The sequence below is a fragment of the Petaurus breviceps genome, unplaced genomic scaffold (genome assembly GCF_028583685.1).
Source record: "Petaurus breviceps papuanus isolate PSGF00001 unplaced genomic scaffold, PetGlider_PUasm1.0 558, whole genome shotgun sequence".
NCBI classification, from domain to species: domain Eukaryota; kingdom Metazoa; phylum Chordata; class Mammalia; order Diprotodontia; family Petauridae; genus Petaurus; species Petaurus breviceps.
The window spans coordinates 2,196,011-2,212,548 of NW_027186376.1; the positions used below are offsets into that span (position 1 = coordinate 2,196,011).

General features: G+C 39.8%; 1 protein-coding gene across 4 annotated transcripts in view; it reads left to right on the forward strand.

Moving 5' to 3' along the window:
- The window catches only part of SLC2A13 (solute carrier family 2 member 13), a 215,003-nt gene that overhangs the window by 113,880 nt on the left and 84,585 nt on the right, over positions 1-16,538 (forward strand). For all 4 annotated transcript variants that reach the window (XM_069102895.1, XM_069102893.1, XM_069102894.1 and 1 more), the window contains exon 5: positions 2,083-2,246. In XM_069102895.1, coding sequence (XP_068958996.1) covers positions 2,083-2,246 — 164 coding nt within the window. The remainder of the gene's footprint in view (positions 1-2,082; positions 2,247-16,538) is intronic.

Below are 16,538 nucleotides of genomic sequence, written 5' to 3' on the forward strand. Positions count from 1 at the left end.
AGCAATGATTCTCCTCAGTGAGCTTTTGAGATTCTTTTTCCATCTGGCAAATTTGACTTTTTAAGGCATTCTTCTCCTCATTGCCTTTCTGAGCCTCCTTTGCCATTTGAGTCAGTCTGTTTTTTAAGGTGTTATTTTCTTCAGTCAGGCTGTTGACTCTCATTTCATAATTTTCTTGCATTGTTCTCATTTCTCTTCCCAATTTTTCCTCCACTTCTCTTATCTGCTTCTTAAGGTCCTCTATGGCCTGTAACCAGCTCGTATTTTCCTTAGAAGCTTTTGGTGCAGGAGTTCTGACTTCACTGATTTCCTCCTGTTCCATGCCTTGCTCCTTCTTATCCCCAAAATAGGAGTGTAATGTTGGAATCTTCTGTCTGCTTTGTTTCCTTTGCCTGCTCATTTTGCCACTCAATGATTTGACTTTTGGGCTTTTTGTCACAGTAGGACTCTGCCACCAGACAGGGGAGTTTTCGTCCCAAACGCTGGGGTTTTCTCAGCTGCCGGAGGTATTAGATGGGTGCCCTCTCTGAGGTCTCCACACACTCTGGCAAGCTGGACACACACCCCAGGACCTCCACCCTAGACTGCAATCCAGATCCAAGCAGGTTAAAGCAAGAGCGATGACCCCTCAGACTGGTGTTTGGTCCCCCTACACTCTGCAGGCCAGGAGCTGAAGCCGCCACGTGGCGCTGGCAGGCTGTGCTGGTGTCTCAGCAGTTTCTCGCCCCAGGGGTAAAAGCCACGCACTCCCACTTACTGGGTCCCAAAGTCCAGAATGCACTGGCCTCTTACCTTGTCCTTTGCATCTATGTGTTGATAAATCTGGAAACGGCCACAGCTGCTGCTGATCTGGAGTCCCTCTGGCTGGCGGCTGGTCAGGCCCGCCCTGGGGCTAAAGCCTCTGCGTGGGGCTGGGCTCGGCTCCCAGAGCGCTGGGCTGGCCGATTCCTGCCGGCCTGCCGGGCTGTTCTCAGCGGGAGGTTAGCTTCTCTGTGTCATTTTGTGGGTTCTGCAGCTCCAAAGTTTGTTTAGAGTCCCCTTTTTACATGGATTGGGGAGGGTGGAAGCTGGAGCTGCGGGAGGGTCGTGCTTCTACCGCATATAATGTTTTTAACAGTTCAGGAGAAGAGAAATAGATCTCTTAAAATTACATTTTCTTTCTTCTATAACCAACAAACATTTTATCATATAAAGGAAAGCAAAAAAGCATACCAACTGTCAACCAGTTACATCCATTTTTGTTATTGTTATTAAAATTTTTAGTTATTGTTATTAAAATATTCAATATTTTGTTATATTGTTTTTACAAAATACAAAAATATATATAGTTTAATAAAGTATTGACAAATTTCCTCTATTTGTATTTCCCTCAGCATTTTTCTGTTAACTTTGATGTTTTGTTGATTCCCTTGTTTTTTGTGTATCTCTCATTTTAATTTCTGAAACTTATTTTTTATGTTTTGGTCTTTTCTCTTAAAGACCATTCTTAACCCCATATCACTCTGGTCCCAGACCAAGCTCTACTTGGTTACTGTTTGGGCCCTGATTGGCTCGGAATGAACGTAAATAACAATTATTTCTGTTTTGGCCAGAAACCCTGAGGTTCTGACCCTCCCAAATCTATTTGTTTTAAGAGTCCTTTCTTCGCCTCATTTTATTAAGCCTTAACTACTGAATGGGCACTGCCTCAGTCAAACTGAGACTTCCTAAAGACCTTAGATTGAAAAGGCCAAGGTCCCCCACTGCTTCCCGGGCCATCTCCAGTTGTCTCGATCCATATCTGACCACTGTGAAGGACAAATAGCTAAGCATTATCCCATTAACCTACTGCCCCCAGCTCCCACCTTTGGTCTTCACTTCTAACAAATATGTATTGTCTAGAAAAACAGATCAACACACTGGCAATGCTTGTGACGCCATTTCTCATTCTGTAACTCTAGCTTATGGTTAACTTGTTATTATCACTACAGATCTCCCTAGGGTTTATGAGGTGAGTTTATAAGCCGTTTTATATCTGAATGACTTTGTCTCTTACTAATATAACTACAAGAAAAATATTTTATTTCTCTTCTCACCTTGTAGGTATTACAGTGCAACAATTTTGCAGATGTCTGGAGTTGAAGATGACAGACTTGCAATATGGCTAGCTTCACTAACAGCTTTCACAAATTTCATCTTCACACTGGTAGGAGTCTGGCTTGTTGAGAAAGTAGGCCGAAGAAAACTTACACTTGGTAGCTTAGCAGGTAAGTTACTGGTCTGGAAATTCATCTGTAAAGTCTCTAATAAACAGGGAGAAATATAAAAAGGAATATCCCATAGAAATATAAAAAGGAATATTCCACAGTAAATATAAAGATTATAATATAATATATAATATAATACATATAGTAAATACTTGACTGTTGTTAATCCCTTAAATAAACCAGATAAATCAAATGTCTTCCCCCTAAAGTATAGTCACTTAAAAATCATATTGATTTCCACTGGGATAAGTGGAAATTGTGTCTAGAAACTAATATTGTAAAAGCAATTTTGCTATTATGAAAGCTTTCCCTTTTATTACTTTTGTTTATGCTCACGGGTACTGTAAAAATGAGAAGTGCCTATTTTATTCATATTTCATACTTGTTTGAAAGACAGTGTTCACAAAGTAATTTAATTTAAAAAATGTTTCCATATTTGAAGATTCTGTAGAAGCAGATGTAGAATCATATTTTTCCAAATTATTCAAGAAAGGAAATTTGAGAAACACTATTTTCTACACTAAAGAATAACCCAAAATTTAGACTTTTGTAAGTCTAAATTCTAGTGTAATTTGCAACTAGATTACCTTTGCTTTCCATGATAAAAAACTGGTTTTGAGTTTTTTTTTCCAGTTCTCCTTCTGACTATTAATTCGTGAATTTCTGCACAATATAATATGTTTTTTTTATTTACCACAATGTTAACTCATCCTCATTGTGCATGGATAGAACTTCTTCCTTTTAAATTTTCTTCTAGGAGTCTGGAACTAAGATTACAGGCTTTGTAGAAAAGGGTCTGTCAGAGAACTAGACATGTGCCCTAGACCCTTGCTGAGAAGACAAGTATTGAATTTTTCTCAGTTTGCCATAACCCTTTTACAATTATAATGTAGAAAACAGAAACAGATTATAGGCCTTCAATAATTTTTATTTTAAATCTTGCCTGATTACCAGCACCAAAATTTGCTTTCTTAAAAATGTTAGCAGTGGAATATGGTAATTTCATGGAGATAAAGTGATTCTATTTAGAAAAAAAATTGAGGTTCAAACAGGAAATGTGGGGGATAGGCAGAGTCAGGATGAATTGTTAGACTTGAAATTAGGAAGAAATAATTCAGGGGTTCTTAACCTGGAGTTCATGAACTTTTTAACAAACATTTTGATAACTGGGTTTCAAATGGTCCATCAACATTAGTGCCTGTGGTGTGCAGGTACTGTGGTAGGCATTTTGCTGCACAAAGTGTACTTTTAAGGAATTAACAATCTAGAATTAATTTGGTAATCCCATGTATTTTGTTTTATGCATTTAGAAACATTGCTCTGCTAAGGGATTGTAAGGAAGGAGGATTTTGTTATCCTCTAGAGTTTAGTTTCTCAGGATCCATGGCCACGGCAATGTCTAGTTTCCAGGTGTTAAATATAACTCCCAGAATAGGTCCAAGGATTCTAGATAGTAATTCCTGGAATCATAGTGACAGACAGTCCTACTGAGTCTGCACTGTGAGGTACAGGGGTGACATAATTGATATTTACTACACTTGCACAGAATGAGGATATTGCTGAAGTTAACTTGTGAGCTTAATGTTGGAGAGGTGACTTCTTTGTCTGTTGCTTTATAAAGCAAGTGGGCACTGGTCAGTGAGGGGGGAAACTATGGGTGATGCATAGAGGAATGCATATACCTGTCTTAACCAGCCCCTACTGAAACTTGAGGGGATTTAAAGGAGTGCACAAGCTGGGCCTGTCTCAATTGACCCCATCTAGACGTAGGGGGTAGTTGCCCCCATTTCTCACTGGCCTCTGTGAGAAGGGTGATTAGGGAATGCTATAGGAGCTGGTTCTCCTATTATCAGCAACCTTTCTGAGAAGATTAGACTAAAGTAAACTTATTAACCACTCCGAAGGTGTCTGCCTGTCTGACCAGATCAAGAGTGAACCTGTTTGAGGCTGGAGTCTGAGACCTCCAGTGCCTACTGTGTGCTCTCTGTGCAACAGGGATCTGTAGACTTCTCCAGACTGCCAAAGGGGTCTTTGTATATCTTATTTCCAAGTTGCATGTAAAAAGCAATTTTTTAAACATTTGTTTTTAAAACTTTGAGTTCCAGATTTTTTTCCCTTCTTCCCTCCTCACCCACCCCCACTGGGAAGATAAGCAATTCAGTATAGGTTGTACATGATGCAAAACATTTCCACAGTGGTTCTATTGTGAAAGACTAACTATAATTCTCTCTCTCCTATCCTGCCCCCCCCCACTTATTCTATTTTCTCCTTTGACCCTGTCCCTTTTCAAAAGTGTTTGCTTCTAACTAGCCTCTCCCCTAATCTGCCCTCCCTTCTATCATGCCCATTCTTATACCCTTCCCCCACCCCATTTCTCTGTAGGGTAAGATACCTAATTGAGTGTGTATGTTATTTCCTCTTTAAGCCAAATTCAATGAGAGTAAGTTTAACCTTACCTGCTCTTCTCCTCCATTGTAACAGCTTTCTCTTGCCTCTTTTATATGAGATAATTTATCCTATTCTATCTCTCCCTTTCTCCTTCTCCCAATATATTCATCTCTCACCTCTTAATTTTATTTTTCAGATATCATCCTTTCATATTCAACTCATCCTGTGCACTGTATATGTATACTTGTACATACATATACATACACTCACATATATATTTATACACACATACACCCTCCTATACATATATATACAAATACACATATATATTCCCTTCAACTATTCTTATACTGAGAAAAGTCTTATGAGTTACAATTATCATTTTTCCATGTAGGAATGTAAATAGTTCAACTTTAATAAGTTCCTTATGATTTCTTTTTCCTGTTTACCTTCTCATGCTTCTTGTATTTGAAAGTCAAGTTTTCTCTTCAGTTCTGGTTTTTTTTCATCAAGAATGCTTGAAAATTGGGGTGGCTAGGTGGCACAGTGAGTAAAGAGCTCCAGCCCTGGAGTCGGAGGACCCGAGTTTGATTCTGGCCTCAGACACTTAACACCCACACAAAAAAACTAGCTGTGCAACCTTGGGCAAATTACTTAACCCCAATTGCCCTCCAAAAGGCAAAAAAAAAAGAATGCTTGAAAATCCTCTATTTCATTGAATGACCATATTTTTCCCTGAAGCATTATACTTAATTTTTCTGGGTAGGTGATTCTTGGTTTTAGTCCAAGCTCCTTTGATCTCCAGAATATCATATTCCAAGCCCTTTGATCCCTTAATGTAGAAGCTGCTAGGTTTTGTGTTATCCTGATTGTATTTCCACAGTACTCAAATTGTTTCTTCCTGACTGCTTGCAGTATTTTCTCCTTGACCTGGGAACTCCAGAACCTGGCTATAATATTCCTAGGAGTTTTATTTCTGGGATCTTTTTCAAGAGGTGATTGGTGAATTCTTTCAATTTCTATTTTGCCCTCTGGTTCTAGAATATCTGGGTGATTTTTCTTGATAATTTCTTGAAAGATGGTGTGTCCAGTCTCTTGTTTTGATCATGGCTTTCAGGTAGTCCAGTAATTTCTAAATGATCCCTCCTGGATCTATTTTCCAGGTCACTGGTTTTTCCAATGAGATATTTCACATTGCCTTCTATTTTTTCATTCATTTGGATTTGTTTTATGGTATCTTGATTTCTCATAAAGTCATTAGCTCCCAGTTGCTCCAATCTAATTTTGAAGGAATGATTCTCTTCAGTGAGTTTTTGAAATTCCTTTTACATCTGGCAAATTCAGCTTTTTAAGGCATTCTTCTCCTCATTGGTTTTTTGGAACTCTTTTGCCATTTGGGTTAGTCTATTTTTAAGTTGTATTTTTTCAGTAATTTTTTGGGTCTCCTTTAACAGGCTGTTGACTTGCTTTTCATGATTTTCTTGCATCATTCTCATTTCTTGTCCCAATTTTTCCTCCACTTCCCTTACTTGATTTTCAAAATCCTTCTTGATCTTCTCCGTGGCCTGTGACCAGTTCATATGTTTCTTGGAAGCTTTTGATGCAGGAGATCTTACTTTGTTGTCTTCCTCCCATTCCATGCTTTGATCCTATTTGTCCCCAAAAAAGGATTCTGTGGTCTGTTTGTGCTTCCTCTGCTTGCTCATATTGCCAGCCAATTACTTGATTTTTGAGCTCTTTGCTACAGTAGAACTCTGTTTCCAGATTGCAGAAGCTATGTCCCAAATCGCTGGGGTTTTCACAGCTGTCAGAGCTAATAGGAAGATGCCCTCTCCGAAGCCCCCACAAGCTCTGGCACACTGGCCACACAGCCCAGGACCACCCCCAAAGACCATGATCCAGATCCAGGCAGGTCAAAGCAAGAGCAATTACCCTCTGAATGGTTGCTTGGTTCTCCTACAATCTGCAGGCCAGGAGCTCTGGAGGCATCCATGTGGCAGCACACCTTCACCACTTCTCATCACGGGGACAGGGGCCAGACCACACTCTTCTCCACTCGGTTCCAACAGAGTTCCCGACTGACCTTTTACTTTCTTTTTTGTGTTTATGGGTTGAGAAGTCTGGGAACTGCCACAGCTGCTTGTGATTCACTCTCCTGAAGTCTGCTCCGGCCGCTCCTGGTTGGGACCGCCCCAGGTCCAGGCCCATGCAGCTCACTTGGGACTGTGCTTGGCTCCCAGCCAACTGCAATAAACCCTTTCTGTGGGCCTTCTAGGCTGCCTTCAGCGGGAGATTTGTTTCTCTCTGCCACTTTGTGGGTTCTGTAGCTCTAAAGAGTCATTTTTTTAATGTGTATTGGAGGTGGTGGGAGCCAGAGTCGTGTGGAGGTCCTGTTTTTACTCCTCCATTTTGGCTCTGCCCCAGGGTTTTTTTATTTTTAAATTTTTTTGCCTTTTGGAGGGCAATTGGGGTTAAGTGACTTGCCCAAAGTCACCTGGCTAGTAAGTGTGTCAATTCATTTCAACTCAGGTCCTCCTGACTACAGGGCTGGTGTTCACTACACCACCTAGCCGCACCTTGATTATTATAAAAGAGAATGAAAAGAGAAAGAAACAAGCATTTATTACATGACACTGTATACCATACACTATGCTAAGTGTTTTACAAATTTTATGTCATTTGATTCTCACAACAACCCTGTGAAGTAGGTGCTATTTACTGATACCATTTTACCATTGAGGAAACAGGATGGCAGAGATTAAGTGACTTGTTAGTAAGTATTTGAGAATGTATTGGAACTCAGGTCTTCTTGACTTCAGGCATAGCACTGTATCCACTGGCCAATTAGCAGCAAGAGGGAGAATGGGAGGTGACAGAGGGGAGAATTTAAACCAGGGACATAAAAGGGGACTCATCTCAGGAGTGGAATGCAAGATCCTTTGATGAAGTAGATTTTTTGAAAAGTAATGTTAAAGAAACAGATCAGTAAAGCAAAAGTCTAGCAATCACAACCTTAAGTGTGAATAAATATAATAAAAGAGAATAACAGAATGAATAAAAAAACAAACTCAGCATCCTATTGTGTCCTGGCATCTTATTTAAAATTTAAAGATAAATAGAGAATAAAAATGAGAGACTGGAACAAAATTTACCATGTATCAAGAATGTCTCAAACCAGAAAGAATTATAATCATGCTATCAGACAGAGCAAAAAATAAAAATTAACTACATCAATAGAGATAAACGAGTAAAATTATAATGAATCAATGTCTATTAAAGATACACTCTACCTGTGGAAAACGGGATAGTTAGTTGATAAAGAAGTATGGTAGAATTGCCTAGGAGCAGTGAGGGCCCTGTTGAAGTTGTGCAATATGAATTTCTAGTGTACCAAATCAGAAGGGTTGTGTGATTTCCCCCCATATTCATTCAGCAGCACCTATGTAGGAGCTGAAGCAACAAGTATTAAGGGACCCAAGGCTGAGGCTTAGCTGGGAAAAACTGGTGAAATGGTAACGGGGCAAGTGATTGAAGAGGAGGGGATAATGTAGAGTTAATTGGTTTACCAGGGAGCCAGAAGAGGATAAAATGTTTAGTGCAAGGTAGATGGTGTAAACAGGGTAAATTTTGGTGTAAATCGGGTGGGTTTTAGTGTGTGTAAGGTAGATTTTTGTTATTGCTTCTTAGAGTTCAGTTTCCCAGGATCCATGGTCATAACAATTTTAGTTTCCTATGCTCGTGCTCACTTGTAAACATCTGAAGGATTAAAAGATCTTCCCTGTACATTTATAGGCCCACATGACTAGATATGTTCCCTTTTCCCCTTGGAATGGGGGCCGTGTTCCCAGGACTAAAGGTAAGAGAGCACATGACTGATTCCTCTTCCTTGAAGTGTTGGCCTCCCTTCTAGGAGTGTACAGAGTCAATCCTGTGCCCTTTAGTCTTGTGCATCATCGACCACAGGTGCCTTCTCCTCTGAATTCTGGCCCAGTTCACAGCTGTAACATCCATCCTGTGCTGAGTCACATCGTCAATCAAGTTCTGGGTCCTGTAGGCTTTTGCACCTTCCAGCTCTGAGCCTATCAGTTGAAACTATATAATCTGGGAAATTGATATTTTGCCTTGGGGCTCTTTCACGAGAAGGACGCTTCACCTGAGACCTTTTTGATTTCCCAGATGAGACTCTGGGCAGCCGTTATTAAGGGACCCCCCAGCTGTGAATGTGCACCTAGATGTGGCACTCTCTTGGTCTGGCGGTGTATTTTCTTCACTTTCAGGGTGATGACCTTTCCCCTGAACAAGTGGATGATGTTAGTAAAGGGGGAACCCTTATGGTTGAATGCCCATGCTGGAATGCTGTGTGTGCCTTGACTGGCCCCCATCAAGGCTTGGGGGAAATCCGTGTTTTCCTCAACTGGCCCCCATTGAGGCTTGAGGGGATTTAGGGAAGTGCACAAGCTGTGCCTGTCTCCATTGACCCCATCAAGATGTAGGTGTAGTTGTTAAATGGGTCAGACAATTGGTCATAAAAAGATTACAGGGAACCCATTACTGGCACTGGGTACAGCTGTAACTAATTGGCAACTCTTGTTCATGTGCATTTCTGGGTTTTAATTCCAGGGCAGAGAGTAGTGCTTGTGGTTGGTCACAAGGAAACAGGGGCACTGGTCACAGCTCCAGAGCCAAGAGGAATGCTAATGCTTGTGGCTGCAGGGAAACAAGATCATAGTGCAGACCGGGAGAACACTGACCACATCACTCCTCTCTCCCCAGATCACACCACCTTGGAAGCACTGAAAACTTGCCAACCCCTAGAACTAGCTCTGAAAACAGGAGCACAAAGAGCCTGAAGCTTAGCACAGTACCTCTCCATCCCCAAGTGATCAGAGCCTAACTTTAACATAAAGTTCAAAGTCAAGAAATAGGCTGGGAAAATGGGGACACAACAACAACAAAAATTGATGATAAAAAGCAAACACAGTGTCAGGGAAGACTAAGAACAAAACTCAGAAGAAGACAAGAACACAAAACAAGCTACAATCAAAGCCCAAAAGTAAATAAAAATTAGATACCAATCCAACAAGAATTCCTAGAAAAGTTAAAGAGGTAAGAGTGGTAGAGGGAAAATTGGGGAAAGAAATGAAAGTAATGTAAGAAAATTATATTAACAGCTTGATAAAAGAGGCACAAAATTATTAAAGAAAGCAATACCTTATAAACCAGAATTGGGCTAATGTTAAAAGAGGCACAAAAATTCACTGAAGAAAAGAATGCCATAAAAAAGTAGAATTGGCCAAATGTAAAAAGATGTACAAAAGCTAATTGAAGGAAATAATTCCTTAAAAATTAAAACTGAGCAAGTAGAAGCTGAGACAAAAGAAGGAAAAAATAGAAGAAAATGTGAACTATCTCACAGGAAAAAATAACTGACCCAAAAATTAGATTAGAGAGAGATAATTTAAGAATTATTGGGCTACCTAAAGGCCACAGTCAGAGAAAGAGCCTAGGCATAGTTATCAAGAAAATTGCCTCCATATCTTAGATGAAGAGGGTAAAATAGAAATTAAAGGATCCATCAATCACCTCCTGAAAGAAATTCCAAAATCAAAACTCCCAGGAATATTATAAGCCAAAGTCCAGAGCTCCAGGGTCAAAGAGAAAATACTGTAAGCAGCCAGAAAGAAACCACTCAAATATGGAGTTATAGTCAGTATCACACAAGATTTAGCAGCTTCCATGTTAAAGGGGTGGAGGGCTTGGAATATCATATTCTAGAAGGCAAAAAAGCTAGAAATACAACTAAGAATAACCTACCAATCAAAATTGAGTAGGATCCTTCAGGGAGAAAATGGATATTTGATGAAATAGAAAACATCCAAGAATTTCTGATGAAAAGACTAGAACTGACTAGAAAACTGGACATTCCAACTCAAGCCTCAAGAGAAACTAAAAAGGTAAACGTAAAAGAGAAATTGTAAGGGATTCAATGCAGCTAAACTGTTTACATTTCTATATTGGAAGATGATTTGTGTACTTTATCATTATTAGGGCAGTTATAAAGAGAGACAGAGTTCATATCAGTTATAAAGAGAGACCTGAGCTCAAATCCGGCCTAAGATACTTACTAGCTGTGTGCCCCTGGGCAAGTCACTTAAGTCTGATTGCCACCTACCCCACTAAAAAACAAAGACAGAGGACATGAGAGAGCAATTATGTTAGAATGATCTCCAAAAAAAATAAAGGGTTAATAAAGAACGATGCATTGGAAAAAGGGGAAGGGAGAGAGAATGGGGAAAAGTTTCTCACATAAAAAGGTATGAAAGGAATGACTTTCATAGTGGAGGGAAAAATGAATGAGAAGAAGGCGGTCAGTTCTTGAATCTCATTCTCATCAGAATTGGTTAAAAAAGGAAGAATATAAACACACACACACACTCACTTGTGTATGGAAATTTGTCTTATCCAATAGGGAAATAAGGGAAGAGGAAAAGAGAAAAGGTGAGGGATGATAAAAGAAAGGATGGTTTAAGGGAGGAAGTGATTAGAAGCCAAAGAGACTTTTGAGGAGAGACAGGATAAAAAAAGGAGAGAAGAATAAACAGAAGAAAAAGGGATGGAGAGAAATACACAGTAATCATAACTGGGAATGGGAATGGGTTGAGCACATTCATAAAATGGAAGCAGATAGGAGAATGGATTAGAAAATAGAATCCACAATGTGTTGTTTACTCTAAGAGACACACATGAAACAGAAAGATACATAAGTAGAGTTAAAATAAAGAACTGAAGTAGACTCTAATGTTCATGAGTTCAAATCCAGTCTTAGACACTAGCTATGTGACCCTGGGCAAGTCACTCAATGCTGTCTGTCTCTGTTCTTCATCTGTAAAATGAGCTGGAAATGGAAACACCAAACCACTCCAGTATCTTGGCCAAGAAATATCCAAATGAGGTCAGCAAGAGTCAGATCCAACTAAAATCACTGAAAAATAAAGAGAAAAGAATGCTGTGATAGACTATTGCTGGCACCAACATTAAGCAATCAGAAAAAGGAGCCACTGAAGAAGACAGAGAAGAAATGGTGTAGTGCCAATGCAACATTCATAATGCCCATGATTGCTATAGATATACCTGCATGGTGCTCACTTGCAAAATATAACTGACTCTCCATATAGAAGACAGAAGCAAAACATTTATTCAGGAACCAGAAAACCAAATCCCCAAACCATAAGCCGATTTCATTGAAGTAGCAAAGAAGTTAATATGTCACAACAGCACAGAGAGTAACATGCTTTAGCCTTCTCACAAACCAATATTTACTCACAAGCCTGACTGACTCCCTGGGATGCATCCTCTTTTCCTCCCAGCTTGCTATGGGTTCTGCTCCACCCTTCAGCAAACTCCTCTCACCACAGGCTCCATGTGATTACATTCAGCCTATTAGGGGGAAGAGTATATTTTCAAAGCAGTGAAGGTTTTCAAATTCCCTTAGGCTTATTAAGGGGCAGGGAAGATCTTCAAATTCCCATTACCATTACATTCAGCCCCAAATCTTTCATTTCCCTTACATAGCATAAATACATTACTAATACATTTCTTTACATAGATTAATGAGAGGTTAGGGGTAACTGGTGTCAATAGAACTTTGCAACAATATAACAGGAATAATAAAAAATAAGCACACAAAACAATATCTTAGGCTGGAGGCTTGGGCACAAGCACCCCACCTTTACCCCTCCAACAAATGGGGCTCAAAATCTTGGGGTAAGGGGCAAAGATCTCTTCTCCAAAGCCACTTCCAGCTGAAATTGGATGTAGAGCTATCCCTGCCCCAAGAGGTACCATTTGAGACCTCTTGGTCAGGTCTTGATGTCAGGTCCAGGGTTGGCACATCACAGTCATGGACAGGGGGTGGCATCTGGCTTAAACAATCAGGCATCTGCAGGTGGAGGGTACTAAGCCTGCAGGAAACAAATCTCACATCAAGTTTAACAGACAAAAAGCCAAAAAGAAACAAATACGGGGTCAGCCGTGCTTCTGGAGTCCATGAACTCACTATCATAATCTCATTCTTGGTAGAATACATGTGTTAAGGGTACAATTTGACAATCGTCTTCTACTGAGTAAACAACAGCTATGGTATTGTCTTTCCCATGTGCTATAATCTCCACATCCTTTGGAACATCATCTGGCTTCTGCTTTACCCATACTTTAGTGCTCACTTTTATTCCATTAGGAGGACCAAACCCTTCAGTTCCTCTGACAGTTATTTCCGAAGGAGGGTCAGTTTTCACAAGGGGTATTGTTTCACAAGGAATAATAATCACTTGAACTATTCTGTCATTTTTACAAAACTTTGTGGGTTCTTCACCCAAATTTTGCAATGTCACAATAATTTCTCCTTGGTAATTAGAATCTATTACTCCAGCCAATACATGTATTCCTCAAGCTGCTAAACCTGGTTTAGTTAGTATCTATCCATAATGATTTTTAGTGATTCTCATACATATTCCCATAGAGATGTTTCTTATTTATTTCTTATTTCTATCCAACCAAAAGTCTTCTAAACAATTTAAATCATATCCTGCTGAACCAAGTGTTCTTGCATGCAGCACTGGGACATCTTGCCTCATAGTCTAATACTCAATATTTGGAATCTTATGTGACTGCTGTTTTCTAATTTGCAGATTTAGGGTCATCATTCTGGCTAGAGGTTTACTTCCTCCCAATGGTCTATTATTCAAATTACAGAAAGCAGTGAGCAAATTATCTTTCCAATGTTGATATTAATTACTAGAACTTAACTTCTTTAACTGTTCTTTCAACAATACATTCATTCTTTCAATTAACCCAGATGCTTGTGGGTAATATGGAATATGATATGTCCATTCTATATTGTTTAATATACAGTATCTCTTCCTTTCATTACCTTTGAAATGTGACCCACTGTCACTTTGAATCTGCACTGGGGTTCCATAATATAGATTTATGAGATCTAGAGTTTTACAGGTGTTTTTCTGGGTCACATTCTTAATTTTTAATTTTTTTTTTTGCTTTTTGGAGGGGGAAGGTAGGGCAATTGGGGTTAAGTGACTTGCTCAAGGTCACACGGCTAGTTTTCATGTTAAGTGTCTGAGGCCAGATATGAACTCAGGTCCTCCTGACTCCGGGGTCGGTTCTCAATTCACTGTGCCACCTAGCCGCTCCACTGGGTTGAATTCTTGTAAGCACAAGCCACCAGTATATCTGAATAGGTGTCAGCACAGGTACATATAAGTCTGCATCCTTTATCTTGTGGTAGAGGACCAATATAATCTATTTACCAAGTTTGGGCTGGAACTTCTCCCCTTGCCATCTCCCCAATTACTACCCGAGGAAGAGCTCATTCCTTTTCCAGTTGACATATATGACATTCCTCTATCTGTTTTAACAGTGAATGAGAGATACTAATACCTCGATCTCGTACCCACCAGGCTGTGGCCTGGACCCCTAAATGGCAGCCATTTGGTGGACCCATTTCGTTAGTACTGAATCATCAGTTGGTATCAGAGTAGGGAAGACATTTTGAATAGCAATCTTTGCTAGTTGATCAGCATGTGCATTGTACTCACGTTCTGAAGTGGTGAGGGACACATGAGCATCTACATGGAAAACTGACAAATCAGTAACCAAAGACTTGTCCCATCTATCTTCCTATAATCATTTGCACCAGACTTGTTTTCCATGAATTTCCCAATTTTGATTTTTCCACATGGGCATCTATGTAGCTAACCCATTAGCTACCACTCATGAATCAGTGAATATATGACACTGTCCTCTTTGCTCTGTTTTGATGGCTTGATGTACTGCCATAAATTCAGCATATTGACTGCTTCCACCTATCCTTTACAAAGTCTGCCTAGTACATGGGTTATAGGCTACTGCTTTCCAATGTCTTTTATCACTCAGATATTTTGCTGTCCCATCAGTAAACCATGTGTGCTTCTTCTTTTCTTCAGTTAATCCATCATATCCGTCATTCCATTTTACCAAGGACTATACCAACTGTTGCTTTGGTTCAGGGTATGTATCATTTCCCTTACTATTGATGTTTGCTATAGATTCATGTAAAGAAGAAACTCCACTTTTGCCTGTTTTAGCTCTATTTCGAATCTATGATTTTCATTGAATTATGCTGGCCTCTTGGGCATGTCCAATTCTGTGAGAAGCTGGGGTACTCATTGCCCAGGTCATAATCTGGATTACAGGCCTTAATGTTTCTTCATGGACCAAAGTCAGTTGTTCAATCTCTACCAAAGCCCAATACACAGCTAACAACTGCTTTTCAAAAGGTGTATATTGAACTGCAGATGAAGGAAGTTTCCCAGACCAACATCCTAAAGGTACATTTTGGCTTTGTTGTTTCTGCCACAAACTCCAGTTTGCATAATCATCCTGTACAGTCACTAGTAATTCCACCGGGCAGTTTTGCATAGGTCAATTGTATGGCAGCCTTGGCTTCTTCAAAAGCTTTACTCTACTTAAGTCCCCGATCAAATTCATTTTTCTTCCAAGTAACTTTATATAAAGATTTCAAAAACTGTCCCAGAAGAAGTATGTAATGTTGCCAATATCCAAACAATCGTATAAACTTTTGGACCTCTTTCTTATTGGTAGGAATAGGGAAATCATGAATCTTCTGTTTGGCTTGTGGAAGAATCGTTACAGCCCCTTATTCCATTGTATTCCCCAAGATGTTACATTTTGAGCTGGTCCTTGAATCTTTGCAGGATTGATTTCCCACCCTTTGCTTTTCATATGCTCAGTAATAAGTGTCAAACTGTTCTTCACTTCTTTTACATTTTTCCCTGTATCATCAATGTAGTGGGTAAGCTGTACACCAGGTAGCTTTAATTCATACAAATATTCAACCAAAATTCTATGACAAATAGTGGGGCCATGCAGATATTCTTGTGGCAAGTGGGTGAAAATATATTGTCTGCCCTGCCAAGTGAAAGCAAACTGGACCTACAGTCTATTGGGGTAGTGAAGAAATCATTGGCAAAGTGAAAAACTGTATACCAAGTCCCATCATATTTCTGGATCCTTTCTATTAAGGTGACAGTATCTGGAACAGCAGCATACAAAGGAGGAGTCACCTTATTCAATTGTCTATAATCTACTGTCATTCTCCACGTCCCATCTGATTTTCATACTGGCCAGACAGGATTATTCCATCACGTGGTTGTAGGGACCAACACTCCTGCTTCAACATATTCCTTTGTAGTATTGGTAATTTCATCTTGCCCACCTGGCACATGATATGGCTTTAAAGTAATTTCTTTAGAAGATTCAGGTAAAGTGATTGGGTCCATTTTTATTTTCCCCACTAAAACTGGATTAATTCTCATCTTTCTTACAGCAAATTGGTATCTTCCTTCATGGAAATTCAGGGTCATACCTCTGAAAATATCTATTCCAGTGATGTATTCAGGAATGGGGACAATAACCACAGTATATTCTTTCTTAGGTAATTGTCGAAATTTCATCATGAGTTTGACTTGTCTAGCTGATATTTCAGCCCCTCCCAGTAATGGTAATAGGGGTTCCATGCTTGAATTTGTTTGGGTTCCCATAAATGAGGGAGTCCTCCACCCCAGTACTGATCAATGCCCTGGTTACAGTATTCGATCCATTTTTCCAATATATAGCCAGATTGACATGGAGTCCGTAATCTCTTCCATGCATTTTTTTAATCTGAGCTGGGGCTTGGCCAATTTCCTATTCTCCCTGAAGGTGTGACAAACTTTGATAAAATGGTTGAAGAGCATCTGTAGGGGCAACCCTTACTTCTCTATTCTGTCTGACATTAAGCCCCTGTAGCGGCAAGCACCCCAGTGTCCCCAGGGTTTGCAGCTACCACAG